Below are 16,277 nucleotides of genomic sequence, written 5' to 3'. Positions count from 1 at the left end.
AGTATGTGGTTTAGATGGGTTAAACTGTAGCATTTTTAAGGACTGATAAAAAGTATTACTAGTTATTGCATATTTACGGTAAGGCATTGACAACAGGCAGGCTTTAGAGTCTCCTGTCCCCTAACATATTGTTGTTTTCTGCTTTGCTGATTTATGCGTAAGACTGTGAGCACATCAAACCACAAGGCAGGCAACTGATGTTTTCAAAGTCAAATTACAGGGCGAGGCATTTCAGAAAGTGCCAGGTTCTGAGATTTTCTCCCAGCAAACTTCAGCTGAACTCAACACAAGAACTCAGATTTGGCTTATAATGCTGTCCACATCATGCCATGCAGCCAGTCAGACTGCCTGAACTTCGGTTCTGCTACAGCCTGTCTGTTTCAAGACCTCTAATCATTGGCCTTTTAACCACTGTGGTGTCTGTAGACTGCTTTGAGCAGGGTTAGATGACAGGGTGGTCAAAACACCAGGGACCGACTGGAGACCTCTTTATGCTAGCACTTCCCAGCACTGCTACCACTAATGGAACTGCCTTGGTTATAGCAGTGATGGAAAGCATCAAGGCAAAAAGCCTACTGTAGACACCGCCTAAGTTTTACCCAATGAGCCAGGCAGCTGTGAACTTCAGAGCTCAGTGAACATTGGTGTTACTCAGAAGGAAAGTTCACACATTTAGGCTTTTCTTTTTAACCCTTCACAAGGGTTCTTGTCCTACAGCTGACTGAGAAACGGAATTTCCCTGCCATGAGAAATTTTGATACTTCAATATTTATTTTCATCCCAAATCATTGTGAAAACTCGAAATACCAAAACTTCCCGTGGAAATAAGAGTTCAGAAAAAAATTGATTTGGAAATACTGAAACATATTGTTTTGGGTTGACATTAATCTGCATCTATTTGAACTGTCATGGTGCCTCATGGGAGTTGTATTTCCAGATCCCTCAAGGCCCCATTCTCCCCTCTTTGACCCTCCCCTGCCAGACCACATCTCCCAAAATGCAACACAATCATTTCCATGGTGCAGCATGGGAGTCCCACTCTTCTTTCTTTCTTTCTCCCTCCCTCCCTTCCTCCTCAGGCACCCTCAGGTGCATTGGATCCCCACCAGTTTCTACCATTTATTTCAGTCTTGTGCTGGCTTGTTCAGGCTACTGCTTGTCATGTTGATGTATTTAACTTCTTTTTTCCATTTCACAATCTGATTTTCATTACTGATCTTGCCTTGAGCAAGGGACTTTTTGACATGTGGGCTTTGTTATGGGTTTGATCAATGACCGTTATATTCTTCACATGAAGCTGATCTCTTGTTTGGCCTGCTGCACACCGAGATGGCTTCTGGTATTCATTTCTGTAGCAAGTCTGGTCTGACATGATGGGGTTACCAGCCCCATGCACAACTTCAGCTCCACAGCTAGTTATTCATTATTCGGAGTTGTCCACATGTGGACATTCCCCTGTCTGGCACCCGGGGGATGCTGTTGGTAGCTTCAGATGCCCCAAGAGTCCCACTCTGCTTTGCTCATATTGCTAATTGGGATCAGGGATCCCAACCAGAACCTAATTAGAGGGTGGCGAGGGGGGAGGGGTTGATCCTGGAGGGGTCCTGCTGTGGAAAACCTGGAGAACCACTGGCTTAGAGCACTGTATAGTTTCCATGTGATAGACACTTGGGAATCACATGTGGGGATCAGATGGGAAGCTGGTGAGGCTGGGATTTTGCATTAATTGCATTAGGAAACCTACTGTTAGGTTAGGAATAGGGTTGGATCACAGGTTTAGTCCAGAGAAAATATCTAATAAACACTCTGTGATGGCTTCCTGATTTGATAGTGTATTCATAGTAAGATTCATTCATAAACCCTCACTCATAAATTCACTGAAATAATTTAATTCTGGAAGTTAATTCCAACCCTCTAGAGATGTACTTTTTTTGCTACTGTTCCTTGATGTTGTACTTCATGGGCCATATCCTCAAGTGGTGTAATTCCACATTGCTCTGCTGAAATCAATAGCGTTCCACTCATTTTCACCAGCTGAGGGTCGAGCGCCATATGTTGTATATATGTGGTTTACTATGAACTTCTATAGATTATTTTCATAGCCGCTGTCAAGCAGACACAGAGTAGTGCACAATACTACAATATGTTGAACACATGTGTCCATGGGGTCAGGCATATGCTGTTGCATTGTGAGAAACAGTGTGAGATCATATAATTAAAGATGACTGTAATGCATATGTACATGGGGACACATTATCTTCTTCATCCCAAGGACTCTTCACATCTCTTCCAAGACCCTGGCCATCCAGGTCCCCTACTGCTGCAGAAGGCCTAAGATCCAGAGGCTGGAAGCTTCACTTTGAGATGGGTGCAGGTCAGGAGTTCTATTCCTGTGGAGTTTCTGAGAGCTGGGGCCAGCTGGTGAACCCACACACGTTCTGGGTGTGGTGTTCTGTCCAATCTAGTGGCACCAAGACCACTAAGAGGGAGAGAGAGTTAAATGAGTCTGCTCTACAGCCTTAGCTTAGAGCCAGTTGGCTTTTAGCTCATGTGGTAGAGGCTCATGCTTTAAGCTCCAGAGGCCCTAGGTTCAATCCTGCCCGCTGACAACTTTGGTCTGTTGGCGTTACAAAGGCACGTGCCCTGTGGAGCTTCTAAGTGTCATCAGAGCAGTCACCCTGCTGTAATGGAGCTTGGATCTCTAAAAGGTAGTTGGCTTTTCCAGCAAGTCCAGCCCACTCACCGCAGAGGTCTGCTTAATTGTGAATTCTGGGAATAGCAGCAGCTGGGGATGGGGGCACATGGATGTTTTAAGATCTGCATGATATGCAGTGAATGGGCAGGCAGGGACATGTGGGGATCTTTGTCATTTGGAGCCTCTCACTTGGAGAGTAAGGCGGCTCTGCAGGCAGTGATTCTGGAGCCAGTTCACTATAAAGTCAGCTTAGGCCTCCATGCCTCCAGTACATCATTCCTTAGTGCTCCGATTCAGGAAAGCCTTTAGGCACACGATTAACCTTAAATTCATGCTTAAGCCTCGTTGACTTCTATGAGACTTAAGCACATACTTAAAGTAAAACTGGTGCTTAAGTGGTTTCCTGAATGGGGATGGTTTCCCAAATCAGGGCCTAGGAGTACACTTAATGACCTTAGCAACAATATCTGCTGAACGCGCGGCATATGTCATTTTCAAATGCTCTTAATTCAGTCATTGCAAAATCACTTTCCTCTTGAAACAGCTTGTGCTCTGCTCCTCAATGAGGGCCATTCCCATGCTAGATCAGGACAATCAACCATCAGTCATTTGGGCTCCAAAAAGTCTAAAGGATATTTTTATAATGGGAAAATATTTTTCCCCCACTCTCTTCTCACTCAAAAATAATAGACCCATTTTTGTTCAAGATGAAAAAAGATGAACAAATGCCAAGAATGGAAAATTGCAACCTAAAGATCAACATTTCACCAAATTCTGTCCATATGTAATAGAGCTTGAATTTCAAATGAAACTGTTTTTCAACCTACCGATTGCACAACGGGTTGCTGCAGCTTATGTATTATCGATGTGTGATGTATATGTGCAACCTTTATAGACAGTAGTTTTACAGTAAGGGATTGGAGAAGGTTCACACTCCTGGGAAACCCCAGCTCCTATGCTCCTAAGCATGACTATGCTTGCAGAGTTCCACCTTAAAAGTAACTGAAAGTGTCTGTAGCCAATATTTTAGGTCAGAGAACTTTTGCTAAACAATGACACATTGCACTTGGATCTTGATATGAAACATCTGGAAGCCACATGTTAGAGGCAATATAAAAGGGCCAGCACACCAAACCAGTGGGGCATTTCTAAACCAGAAACATATTCAACATGGACCTTGTTCTTCTCTGTGTATTCCTGCCACTGGTGACGGTGGCTTGGGGCCAGTATGGGGATTATAACTATCAACCCTATGACTATGGGGATAATGATGAGTGGGTCAATGTGTATCGTCAGGGCTTCAACTTCCAGTGCCCACATGGCCAGGTGATAGTGGCAGTAAGGAGCACTTTCAGCAAGAAGGAAGGCTCTGACAGACTGTGGAACTATGCATGCATGCCTACGCCCCAGAGTCTTGGGGAACCAACAGAATGCTGGTGGGAAGAGATCAACAGAGCTGGAATGCAATGGTAGGATACTGTTAAACTATCTTTTGAAAGAGAAATTGCAATGCCCAAAGTCGAAGGGTGCATATTAGCACAGTGGTGATAGTACAAGTGCACATTAATTATCTGCTTAGCCATTACAAATGACTGTCTTAGTCAAATTAGTAATGATGCATACTGATGTGATAATGATCCTACATTACACTTCTTTAGCACTTTCCCACTGGAGGAGTCCAATGCACTTTGCGAACATTAAGTGATTTAGCCTCACAACCTCACCTCTGAGGTGGCTTGGTATTGTTGCTGCTGATTTTACAGATGGGGAAACTGAGACACAGAGAGGGGATGTGACTTGCCCAGGGCTAAACGAGGAATCAGTGACCGAGCTGGGAACAGAACCCAAAATTCCTGACTACCAATCTCCAACCCTAATCATTAGAAAAAGCTCCTTCCCAGCTTAGTATTGTTTTTTCTCTATATATTTTTGTTGCTGAAGACTTTGGCTTGGGCCCAGTATGGGACTGTTTACTACTTACATCAGTGTTACAGGGGCCAAAAATGCATGCTAATCTATGATGATGATAGTGAATATTAATTATATGATAATGATGTAGCATGTTATGTAAAGCCTAATATAATCCTTTGTAGTTCATATGTAACATGCATATACACTACTGTGCTTCTGAGAAGGACTTTATAGAAATGATCAGATTTTAGGAGGGGGTGGCAAAGTTTCATGAGACTATCTACAGCATTTCATTCTGCGGCATTACATGATCCCAAAATTTCATTTTCTCATGATGTTTTCATGAAAAGGAAAACAGACACATGTTGAAAATGTTCACGTATTCAGTTTAAAAATTTCAGACATTTTAGATTACAGAATTTTTTTGAGCCAAAGAACACAAACTTTTGCAGATTTTGCGTGAAACAGGAAATTTTTAAAAAAATTCAAAATGAAATGTGAAACCCTTGATTTTCAAGGGTTTTGAGTCGTTTCTGAATGATTCATGCTCCACAGTGCACCCTGTGATAAGTTCCTATGGCTGATGCAATTGTTAAGAACAAAATTGACTCTTTATACTCACTTTGGAATAAGACTGAAAAGAAAAAGGGAGGGGTAGGAAGGAGACAGAGATGGAAAGATAAGCAAGAGATTGAGATCATTCTGGTTATGTTGTATTACGCAGTCCTTTTCATACTTTGATGCAATTTTCATTTATTACATAATAATTTTGAATGAGTTCTTTCTACTGTTTAAAAATAAAGAAAACATTTTTTCTTCTCAAACAGTTCTTGACAGTAATTGCTGAAGTCATTTCTCACAAACGGGATATTGTGTAATTCTATACAAAATGTTTTCTTATGCCATCTGAACCATCTAGCAACATTCATCATCAGAACTATATGTACCTAGGAAGTCTATATCCTCTGCATATCATCTATGCCTTATTTCCTTCTCATCTCTTAGATCTTTTTACTTTGTCTCTCACACTTCCTCTTCTCTTCTCTTTCTTTTCTCTCTCTCTCTTGCTCTCCTCTCTTTTTTTCTATCAATTATCTATCTTAGATATTTCTCTCTCTCTTTTTCTGTGTTTACCTATCTTATCTCGCCATCATTCATTTATCTTGGATATTTTATTTAACTGTCTTTTCCATTTGTTGGTCTTATCTATTTTGGATGTTACTCTCTTAACTAACCTGTCCTGTCTAACTCTTATCTGCCTGTTCTGTTTCTCTTATCTCTATATTGAGCATTTTCTCTTTTCCTATATGGATCTATTTCAGGTGGGATTTTCAAAAGCACCTAAGTGACCACTGAAAGTTGTTGGGACTTGTGTTCCTATGTCACTTTCTTAGAATTAGGGCTTTTGAAAATCTAATCCTTCTGTATTTTCTTTATATATCTATCTGCCTCTCTTTTCCAGCTCTCTGCCAGGCTCATCACCATGGTATTTGAGTGCCTGACACTATTCTGAAAATACATCCATTCAGGAACTGTGTAGGAACACAAATATGAATAATAATCTGTAGTACTGTGGGTATCTTTCTGGCCATTTCTGTGTCTGTTTTGGCCTCCTGATTGGTCAGTTCTGCTTGTGAGGGACAAATTAGATTAATTTCAGTTGGCAACAATCTTTGCTGGATTATCTAATCCATTTCTCATTGTGGCAGGATGGATTTTATTATCCTTACATCAGCCCTGACTGGTGGGTGGCTGGCCTCACCTGGCATATCACCAACAACAGTGATTCCACAGCCTCCATTGGCAGCCAGCTCCATTGACAAACATAAAACTGCAAAATTCTTCCTAATATTGAATCTACATTTTCTCTGCTGCAGTCAATGCCTGTTACTTCTTGTCCTGCCTTCACTGACTAATGAGAATAAATGTATTGTCTGCATGACGTCCCTTTAGCATATTAGCAGGTGGTTGTTGTCACAGTTTCAGGGTACCTGTACCTGTATTCCCCTCTGTGGTCTCTTGAGGCCACCACTTCAGGTTTCTGGCTCCCAGCCATCACCTCTCTTGGGCAGAGACGTACGTCTCTCTCCCTTTGGAGTGGGGGTTCTAAGGCTGCACAGCTCCCTGCCTTACGCTGAGATATCCCAAGCAAGCCAGTCTGCCTAAAGGCCAGCACCTGTGCACTGCTTTCTCTCTGAAGGCTATGAACAGTGTTTTTCAAACTGTTACAAGTTACCACACAGCTCTTTCTGAGCAAGCACATTTATTCTTAAGGTAAAAGCATCACAGAGAAAACATATAAAAACAGTAAAAGTTCCTATGCAAACGCTAAAAGCTTACCAGAGGTCACCCATCAGTCTTCCCAAAGTCTTTTCAACTCTTCTACAAGGGTTGGGGCCCTTAGAGAGAAGGTCCTGCCCGTTTGCTGGATCAGAAGGAAAGCCCTGAGTCAGTTTAAATGCAGTCTTTTTATGCCAAAAGCCCTGTCTTTGTCTGCTGGTCTCTAAAAAACCCAGTTTGAACCAGTATATGCAGGCCTACCCATGGTTGGTACCTCTCTGGAGGTGTTTACTCCGTAATCACACCTCACTGTTTTTGGTTCTGGAGGAGCTGTGATAAACTCCCCCGCTCCCCCCACACACACCTTGCCCCCCAGAGTTGCACACAATCCCTGCCTCATGGTGATACATAAACTTAATACAATATGGGCCCCACAGATATTAATGTGCAGTTGCAATATCTGTCACAGTTGCCATGCCCCCTCTCTGCCTCTTTGCTTTCAGCCTGAACATGTTCTCCATTTGCTTAACTTTTCCTTAGAGGTCGAATCTTCCCAGCTCTTTAATCAACCTTTGATCATTTTTGCTACTGTCCTCTGAATTCTCTCCAATTGCTGGCTATCTTGTCTAAAACATGCATCAGAAACCCCAGTCTGGCGGAAACACCAAAAAGAGACCTTTGACCAATGACTTGGTACTGTATAGTTGTATGTTTTTAACTAATTACCATCTGTGTATATTGTGCAGTTTTCAAAGCAGAAATAAACCCAAGAGATTCTTTTGAAAAAAAAAAATTAGAGAGAAAATGGAGTGGGGATGTAAAGCTCAGAGAGGAAGAAATATTATGACTTTTCACCATTATGACCGTGATTCAGCATGTGTTCACTTAAGTACAGGCTTAACTTTAAGTGCTTTGCTGATTAGGGGATGAGCATAAGCATGTGCTTAAAGTTAGGTATATGTTTATGTGCTCTACTGAATAGAGATGGGCTTAAATATATTGCTGAATAAGCATGTGGGCTCAGTACAAGAGTAACTGGATGAAATTCTGTGGCCTGTGATTTATAAGATGTCAGACTAGATGATCTAATGGTCCCTTTTGACATCTGAATCTATGAATGTGTTTAAAGTTAAGCACGTGTTTAAGGACTTAGCCGAATTGGGGCCTGTTTATGAAGGGAGAGATTCTGACACCTTTAGTCATGCTGAGTAGCACCCTTACTTCACAAGTGTCTCCACTGGCTTCCCGGAGACTGCTTGGGGACCAAGATACTACTCATTGTTAGGGCAGCAGAATCTGGCCCTTAATGACTGGTAGGTAGGCAGTGGTGGGGGATTGGAGCAGTGAGAGGTCTGGGGGACAGTGTCAGTTTCTAGTAATTAATAAGCTACACCCTGTTAATTATAGCTTCATTGTGGCAGCTACACAGTGACACGTTTTGAACAGGGATGTGTAATCCAAGGAAGGGTAATGTATGTCTATCCCATTCCCTCTACAATGGAGGGGGGCCTGGGAGTTCAGGTTTAAAACTTTTCCACCCGAATGAAGGGAGGGGTTGGGTGATTTCTCTGCCTCTGGTGAAGTTCACTTCTTCTGTGGCCGCTGCTCAATTATCTCTGCCAGAGATTATTTAAAAATATATATTTAGGAAGAGCAACTGTGGATGGAATGAACCAAATTGCTCCAAATGGCAGGGATTAAAATAACCAAACAAACAACTCTTGCACAAGAGAGGATGTCCCTTTGTGAGGTTTTCATTCCCCAGTCCCTCTCCTTATTACATAGACGAATGCTGTGCCCTACCCTCAAAAAACTCTGTTTATTTTTCAGGCACAATGTATAAACTTTTCTAACAAAGTGCAGTTTAATGTAAGTTTGTTGCCTTTTTTCCTTGGTTAGGATTCTAAGAAAGTGTTTTGCTGGAAGTGGGGAAAACAGATTCTGCAGTCTCTGAATCATTCTCTTTCTCACTCACTCACTCACACACACACACCCTTGGGGCACAGATTACATCATGGGCTAAGGAAGCAAATGTGTGTGGGAGTTGCCTGTTAACATGTTGGCAGCACAGCCCAGTACATTTGTGGAGGACTGTTTTTGTGCAGACTCTATGACCAGCACCGGGGAAGCATTACACAAACCTGGGAATCAGGCTGCCTGCTTTTTAGACTGCCCTTTCCACATGTTCCCATTTATGCTAGATGCCATAAACAAGCTGTTTTTCCTCACAGTTGTAGGTTTATTTTAAAGGGACAGCAGGGAGCATGTTTACACAGATCCACTGTATTGAATCCAGTGGGACTATTTGCATAGATGGAAACGGAAGCAGAGCTGCTTAGGTTTGTGTATAGTCCTCACTAGTCAACCTCAACAAGGAGTGAGGCCATGGGGAAGGAGGCACTAGCCTCCCCAAAGGGCAGAGAGGCTGTGTGGGAAAGGAATGGGTCACTGTCAGTGGCTCATGTGAGGGAAAAAGGGTTGCTAGTGGTACGAGCTGAATTGGACAGCAGGGTTGCCTGTGGCCACAGGGAAGTGGGTGACAGGATTCCTAAGGTCCTGGAGGAAATGGATGGTGGAGTTTCCTGCAACCCTGGCAGAAGCAGATGACAGGAAGTTGCAGGACCTCAGTGGAGCTGGACAGTGTGAGGGCCTCCCTAGGCCTGAGCTGAAGTGCTTTAACTACTTTCAGCTTTGCCTCAAGCACTTACCCTTCCCTTCTTGTCCTTAATGGGCTGATAAATAATGATGTTGGGCTTTATCGCTCAGGTAAAGGCTTTCTGTAAAACAAGGACTGCATCAGCAAAACCAGCAGGCATGCACTTCTGTCCTGCTGCTCCACTTGGAGGAAATTTTGCATGGAATATTAAAAATAATAGATCTTTGTGCAGCGCCACTACAGGAAAGAGTTTTACAGGAAAACAAAATTACATAGGCCAGTCTTTTTTTTCCCCGGGAAAATATTGTGCTTGATGTTTCATTAGCAAAGCCCTTTCTTGTCTCTTTGAGAAAGAATCAGCTCATCTGCTCTTCATAGGCAGCAGCTGCATTATTCTGGGCTGTGATCTCACGTACTAAACTGGTTCGGGCCTACTCTCTCCTTGAATTTCCGAGGTATCACAGGAAGTGGCACTGGTGATTGAGAGCGTGGCGCTGTTCCGACCGAGTCAGTTTGTCATGGCTGCCATCTTCATGATGTGTGAATCCATCCTTTATAAATTGGCTCTGAAGAGGGAGCTTTGCGGTAGTATCGTACCATAGGCTTTTCAGGCATCGTCTGCCCTACAAGGAAAACTGAGTTTTTTGTAACCCCGGGTTGTTGGTAGAGGACTTTCCTCATAACGTTTAGCCTAGTGGTTTAGTAAATTTAGCAGCGATTCATTTTGCAAATTCAAACTCAAAACCTTGGGCAAGTCTTTTAATCTCCCCCCAGAGAATGTCTCCGTTTCCTCACATGCAAAATAATATTGTATTGCTGTTACCAACTCTTGGGACTTTATCACACAATATTTGATGTTTTTTATTAAAGCCCCAGCTCCTGGATTCAGGTGGTTACATGAGAAACTCAACTTTCATTTTAATCAAAGTCAATTTCTACACCACAGGATTGCAAAGAAAAGCTTGAAAATGTGACCCCAGTGAACCCTAAATGTTCAAATACCAGAGGGCAAAGAAAAAGAAGCATTAATTTAACATTTTAAAGCCAATCTTTGCCTGATTCATGATTTTTGAATATTTGGGGTTGGCAGCACTGTATCATTTCCTTGCCCAGTGCTTTGAAGATATAAATTGCTATATAAGTGCTGCTTTCTTCTTTACAATATTACTTAATAATGTCTTTTGTTTTTCTCTCCCTTTTCTCAGGTATCAGACCTGTTCAAATAATGGACTAGTGGCAGGGTTCCAGAGCCAGTATTTTCCAGCTGTGCTCGATCGGGAGTGGCAATTTTACTGCTGCCGCTACAGCCGGAAATGCCCATACTCCTGTAGGTGAGTTCCACAAGATTTACTACAGCCCAAGTCTACTCAGTTTTTGCTGCAAAGCATTCAGAATTGTTGTCCTCCCAATGTAGCATAACTGACCATTGGTCCCGGGAAGTTCAGTGCCCTGTTGTCTTATGCATTGAGAAGAAGTTAGTTCTGTGTACCGAGGTGAACCACGTATATTTCCGTTCTGGCCAAGCAGTATCACTTCAGGGGTTGTATGGCTCAGGGGATTTGGGAACAGAGTAGGGAACTTTTCACCTCTAGTCACCTCACACAAATCATGCTCCAATTTCTTTGTAGTACATAGGCTGTTTGGGGGCCTCTGTGGAAATGAATTAGTGATCACAGTCCAAGGCCTGGTGAAGAGATGTTCACATCTCAGAAAAGATCATTACGGTTGGCATTTGTTGGTCTCCTTGTTGGCAGTCTCATCAAGGAGACTAAGGACTAACTGGGCCATGGGTAGTGAGCTCCTCTGCTGCCCCTAGATGTGGTCCTTCTAAATCAAGGAGGAAGTTTATTAGCAGGATATTAGAAGGCAAGCTTGCATTGCTCCTGCCTGCTCTGAGGCGAAACAGAGGACTTCAGTTTCCATGGTTGTTAATCCAGCATTTTTTTCACTGGCAAACTAAATAATTCTCTTACACATTTTTTTAAGGAAACAATGTGCTTATAGCTTTGTGGCCAGAACTAGTTTTTGAAGCGTGTTCTTCATTGAGATGCATGTGAGATGTTCACATGCCTGCAGGCCTTATTGTTTGGCTGGCTGGCTACCGACCAAACGCAACAGCAGTGCATTAATTTTCAGAATCCAATCTCCTTACAGCCAGGAGGGAAAGAAACTGCATTTTTTAAAGCCCAAGTAAAAGGAGCTATAGCAAAATCTGTAAATGCCCCTCTGTGACCTTCCCATTTTATGTGGTCTGCAGATGCTGTGCATTTGCAAATTGTACTGACAGACCGGCCAAGTCTCCAGCCTGTGAGGGAGACTTTGTTTGGATCTCATTTTTAGGCAGATTTTAAAGTCTCTGCCTCTTGTGAGGCAGGAATTTGTTGTGTATGTTCCGATGAAACAGTTGAAATCATTCAAATCACTCTCCTTCAAAGAGTTTTAGTATTACCACTTGGCCATGCCCTGCAAATCTGAAGGCAGATTAGCACGAGATCTAAAATAATAGTCTTGGGTTCATCACGTCTTGTGTTTCTTTTCCACACTACACACAAGCCTGGAGACTGCCCATCTGTTTCAAAAAGACATGGCATTCTCCATTTCTTGTCGTCAGATGTTGGGTAGGGTTGTTGCATTGTTAAAGAGCAGCCATATTCCAACGCAGAAGCGGAAGCATTTTAAGGAGGGTGAAGTGCTTCCTCCATAAAGAGGGTAAAATCCTGCTTGCAGATCCATGCAACAAATCTTGGCTCCTCTGTTCTACTCTCTGTGCTCAGATTCCACAGTGATTGGGTTGGAGATCCATTTGTCTAAACAGGGCAGGATACAACAGTGGAGATCCATTGGGCAGATCTGACAAGACTTTGCCCAGAGTTTGTTAAAGGTCTTTGGGACCCTCCAGGGGGACAGAGACATTATAAAGTCAGATCTGCACTGTCTAACTCGTGCCTGACTCTGTGCTATCATCTCTGGCACTCACTCCAGGGTCCAGTTTGCTCTGTTCAAGCTACATGTCTAACATTCTGCTTTCATGTCCTTCTTCCACTCTTGTGCCATTTCCCATGTGGCTCCCTCAGCCTGGAACCTCTCCCTGACCCAGTGTGTCATACCCACTGATACTCTCCTCCTTAAAGTCCCTCCTTAAAACACGTTTCTTCCAAGTGGCCTGCAATCCCTAGTCCTCCCTTCAAAGTAGTGTTATCCAGACAGATACAAGATATAGTAATAGAAGAACCCCACTGAACCATTGCAAGGGCCTCGGACATTGATGGACTTCGATCCCTCCTGTCCTCTGCCTGTAGCACACAGTAGTTTAGTCTCCTGAAGGCTGTAATACTTGGGTCTAATTCTGGTTGTTGGCTTGGTGTGGGGTGGGCCACCACCCAGCGGTGGGTTGGCAGCTGGGGCAGGGGAGCCCAAGCCCTCCCTACTCCACCAGGTCTCAGCCCAGGGCCCTATCAGCAGCGAGAGTATCTGCCACTGGGTCAGTGAGGATCTGTCCAAAACACACTGACTGTGTTCCCAGTTCCATAACAGGGTCAATGTCTGCTCCAGAGTCCTTAAGCCCTCTGGTTCTCTGGGGGTCTTGGCTGGTGTAGCTCCTGACAACTCCTTCTCATGGGCTCCCATGGGTAGCCAGGTATTCTCCTGGGTCTTGGCATGCCTGGCCTCTGCAGTCTGGGGCTCCGACAGCTCCTGGACAGGAACCTGCAACGCACATTGTCTTCTCAGCGGTCAGAGCAGACTGAGCTGGGCTGCTCCCTTTTATACTGGGGTTCCAGTTGGAGCATGCCCAGCAGGGGAGAGGGGGCCTGGCTTCCTCAGCCCACAGCGTAGGGTTAACCTCTTCTTGCCCAATGCAGGGCAGGTGTACCCCCTCACATGACCCATTCTGGTCTTGCACTCTGTGACTCCAACAGAAAATATGAAACTAACAAGACCCTGCTAAACTTCACTGCTCACCACTTGTTTTTCCTTTACTTCTCTTCCACCAGCCATTAGCTATATATGGTCTATTTAGATGCAGGGCTCATGTCTTCTGAATTATCCATGAAGCATCTCACCCACTGTTGGAGCTACTTAAGTAATAATAATGATAATGCAAGATTAATTATTTATTTCAATGCCTGTCCAATTCTGATAACATCTCTCTCTCTCTCTTCCTCACTGCCCCTCTCCCTCTCTATGTCAGAGGCTCCTAAACTGTGGCCTAGTCTGTGGAACAATTTCTGGTTGTCTGTGGAGAACTAGCTGTTCCCATGGTGCTGGCTCCTCCTTCTTGCTTCCACCTGCTCAACTGCATTAAAAGGCATCTAACCAATACAGGCATATTTTCCTAATATTACTTTTCCATGTGTGCAATTACTGTAGTTGCCCCATGGAGAATGTGTGAGCCACAAGAAAATGTGGTTCATGCTACCAAAATGTTTGCAAATCCCTGATCTACTCTCATCTAAATCAAAACGAGCCCTTCCCTGTGGTATCTGAGTGCAGGGAGATTTCTAAGGAAAACTAATAGGAGCCAGAGATTCACAGAGTAGTTTGAGAATTAAGATGTTCTTATCTCATTTGTCTGACCCCCTTTCCCACTCAAAATGTTTTCATGCCCGTTTCTGCATCTTCTCTTGCAATATACCTATCACTCATATTTTGGGTTTCACTTTAAACTGCATCTGTGTTTCACCTGAAGGAGAAAATGATCAATTATCCTACCCCGATGCTCCTCATGAAATGAAAAGTTCCTTCCTAAGAGGCAGAGTCTTCCCAATATACAGCAGGCCGGCACACAACTTGTTAGAATCTTTCCAACTTCTCAGCCTAAACATAAAGTTCATTTACCTTTCACTTCTTCAGATTATATATACTACTTATTAGAATACTTTTTAAAGGCACCATTATATAACTAAAACCCATGCTTAAGGGCTTTGCAGAACAGGGATGGACTTAAGCACATGCTTAACACTGAACATATGTTCTCACCACTAAGTCCCAGTGAAACTCCTCAATATGCACCCCTTTACAAGCTACAACAGTAGCCTGTTCCAGTGTTAGATTTTTGAACTTGATATTTTTGGGGGAGTTCTTGTTTTTTTCCTACCACGATAAGCCTTGTTCTTGAATTCCATGGATTTCTACCATACCAAAGATTGTTAAATTAATTACAGGAGAGGGAAAAAACACAATACTTTACCTGCCTGGGAAAATGTTACAAAAGCAAAATATGTTTGGTGGTAGGAGACCAGGTGTCCACCATCACTCTGGAAGGAACCAAATGTAATCTAATTGGAAAGGCAACAAATTCCTTGCAGATGTAGACATGTCATTACTAAATAATCCCATTAGACCTCATATTTTTCTTTTCGTAGGGGTACTTGAAAAGCTTGACTCCATGCTCTCAAAAGCAAACATGTCACCGGCGCAGCCGAAAGTCTGCACAGCGTGTTTATGATTGTTTCCCTTCTCCAAACAACCAGCATTGCTGAGGGCCAGAAGGGTCTGGCTGGTGCTGTGGCTGCTTTCTCTCTCAGTTAGATCGGGCAGGCAACTACGCCATTTTCCAAGCGTTTACAGTTTATTGGCCTTAAAGGAAGTGTCTGTTTCCTTTACCCAAGATGCCATCAAAACCACATTATAATCCACAGGAGCTTTACCTGGCACCTCTGAGATTATGAGCAGTGCCGTTACAGAGTCAGAAAAGCAACTGCAGAATTGGAAACCCACATTTACCGCTCTCAATACCTTCCAGTTGAATGTGGTCATTTTAAGGCAGAAGTGAAGTTTTCTTGCTGACATATACCCCAGTGAATACCACCCGACGAATTCAGTCTCCATGGCAATCAGTCAGCCACCGTGCAAGAGATCCTAATTCATTTAATGTTGAAAAACGACCTAGCGCTATTTCAGTCCTTCCCCTTTGCAGAATGGGCAGCAGCTCCCAGATCACACAGAGAACTGCATCATGCCAGCGTCCACAGGCCTTCAGCTGAGATTGTGGCTTGTTGTGTTAGACACTGTGCATACACATGATAAGACATGGTTCCTGCGCCAAAGAATTTATAATCTAACTAGACAACAGAGGGGAAGGAGAGGTGAAGTGATTTGCCTACGGCCACCCAGCAGAACTGGGGATGCAGCCCAGGACTGCTGAGGCCCAGTCCAGTGTCTCATCCATGCTGCCCCCATAAAAAGCTCACTGCCTTTGCAGCGGCTCCAAGCACCTTGTAGCTCTTGAATCTTTAGCAGCATTCCTCTCTCGGAGCCCTACTAAAATCATGCGCTAGGCTAGAGCCTCTCGTGAAGCATTACTAAGAGGAGACCTCCCTTCGCTTTTTAACACAGCCTGCTTGCTAGGAGGGGATACCCATAATACCCAACTCCAAAAGTATGAAAATCTTCCTCTCTGTTAAACAAACAATTAACTCCCATGTGCTGCAAACATGCCACATGAAGCCATCACCACCTGTAATACAAAATTCCCCTTAGCGAAACCACATTCTTTATGCAACTACAAACAGCACCTGAAGCAACACGGTCACCCGTGGGCCACTGCTTATCCTGAGAGATCACAGGTATAAGGTCAAAGTTCATGTGCCTTCATAGAATATAAGGCCCCAGCTTTTGGTCACGGCTTCATTGGAGGAAGTGCTGCATGATAATGAGGAAAGACCAGGTCAAAGAGCGGCTTCTCATCTCACTGGCCATACGGTTGTATAATAAATCTGCAATTTACAAGCAAGA

General features: G+C 43.5%; 1 protein-coding gene across 1 annotated transcript in view; it reads left to right on the top strand.

The window, feature by feature from the left end:
• Positions 1-3,809: 3,809 nt before the first annotated feature.
• The window catches only part of DPT (dermatopontin), a 31,940-nt gene continuing 19,472 nt past the window's right edge, over positions 3,810-16,277 (top strand). The window contains exons 1-2 of the mRNA XM_007061627.4: positions 3,810-4,164; positions 10,748-10,873. Of these exons, the coding sequence (XP_007061689.1) occupies positions 3,866-4,164; positions 10,748-10,873 (425 nt within the window). The 5' untranslated portion in view covers positions 3,810-3,865. The remainder of the gene's footprint in view (positions 4,165-10,747; positions 10,874-16,277) is intronic.

This window comes from Chelonia mydas, chromosome 1 (genome assembly GCF_015237465.2).
Source record: "Chelonia mydas isolate rCheMyd1 chromosome 1, rCheMyd1.pri.v2, whole genome shotgun sequence".
Lineage (NCBI taxonomy): Eukaryota > Metazoa > Chordata > Testudines > Cheloniidae > Chelonia > Chelonia mydas.
Note: the sequence above shows the minus strand (reverse complement) of the source record. Positions and strands in the feature narration are given on the sequence as shown.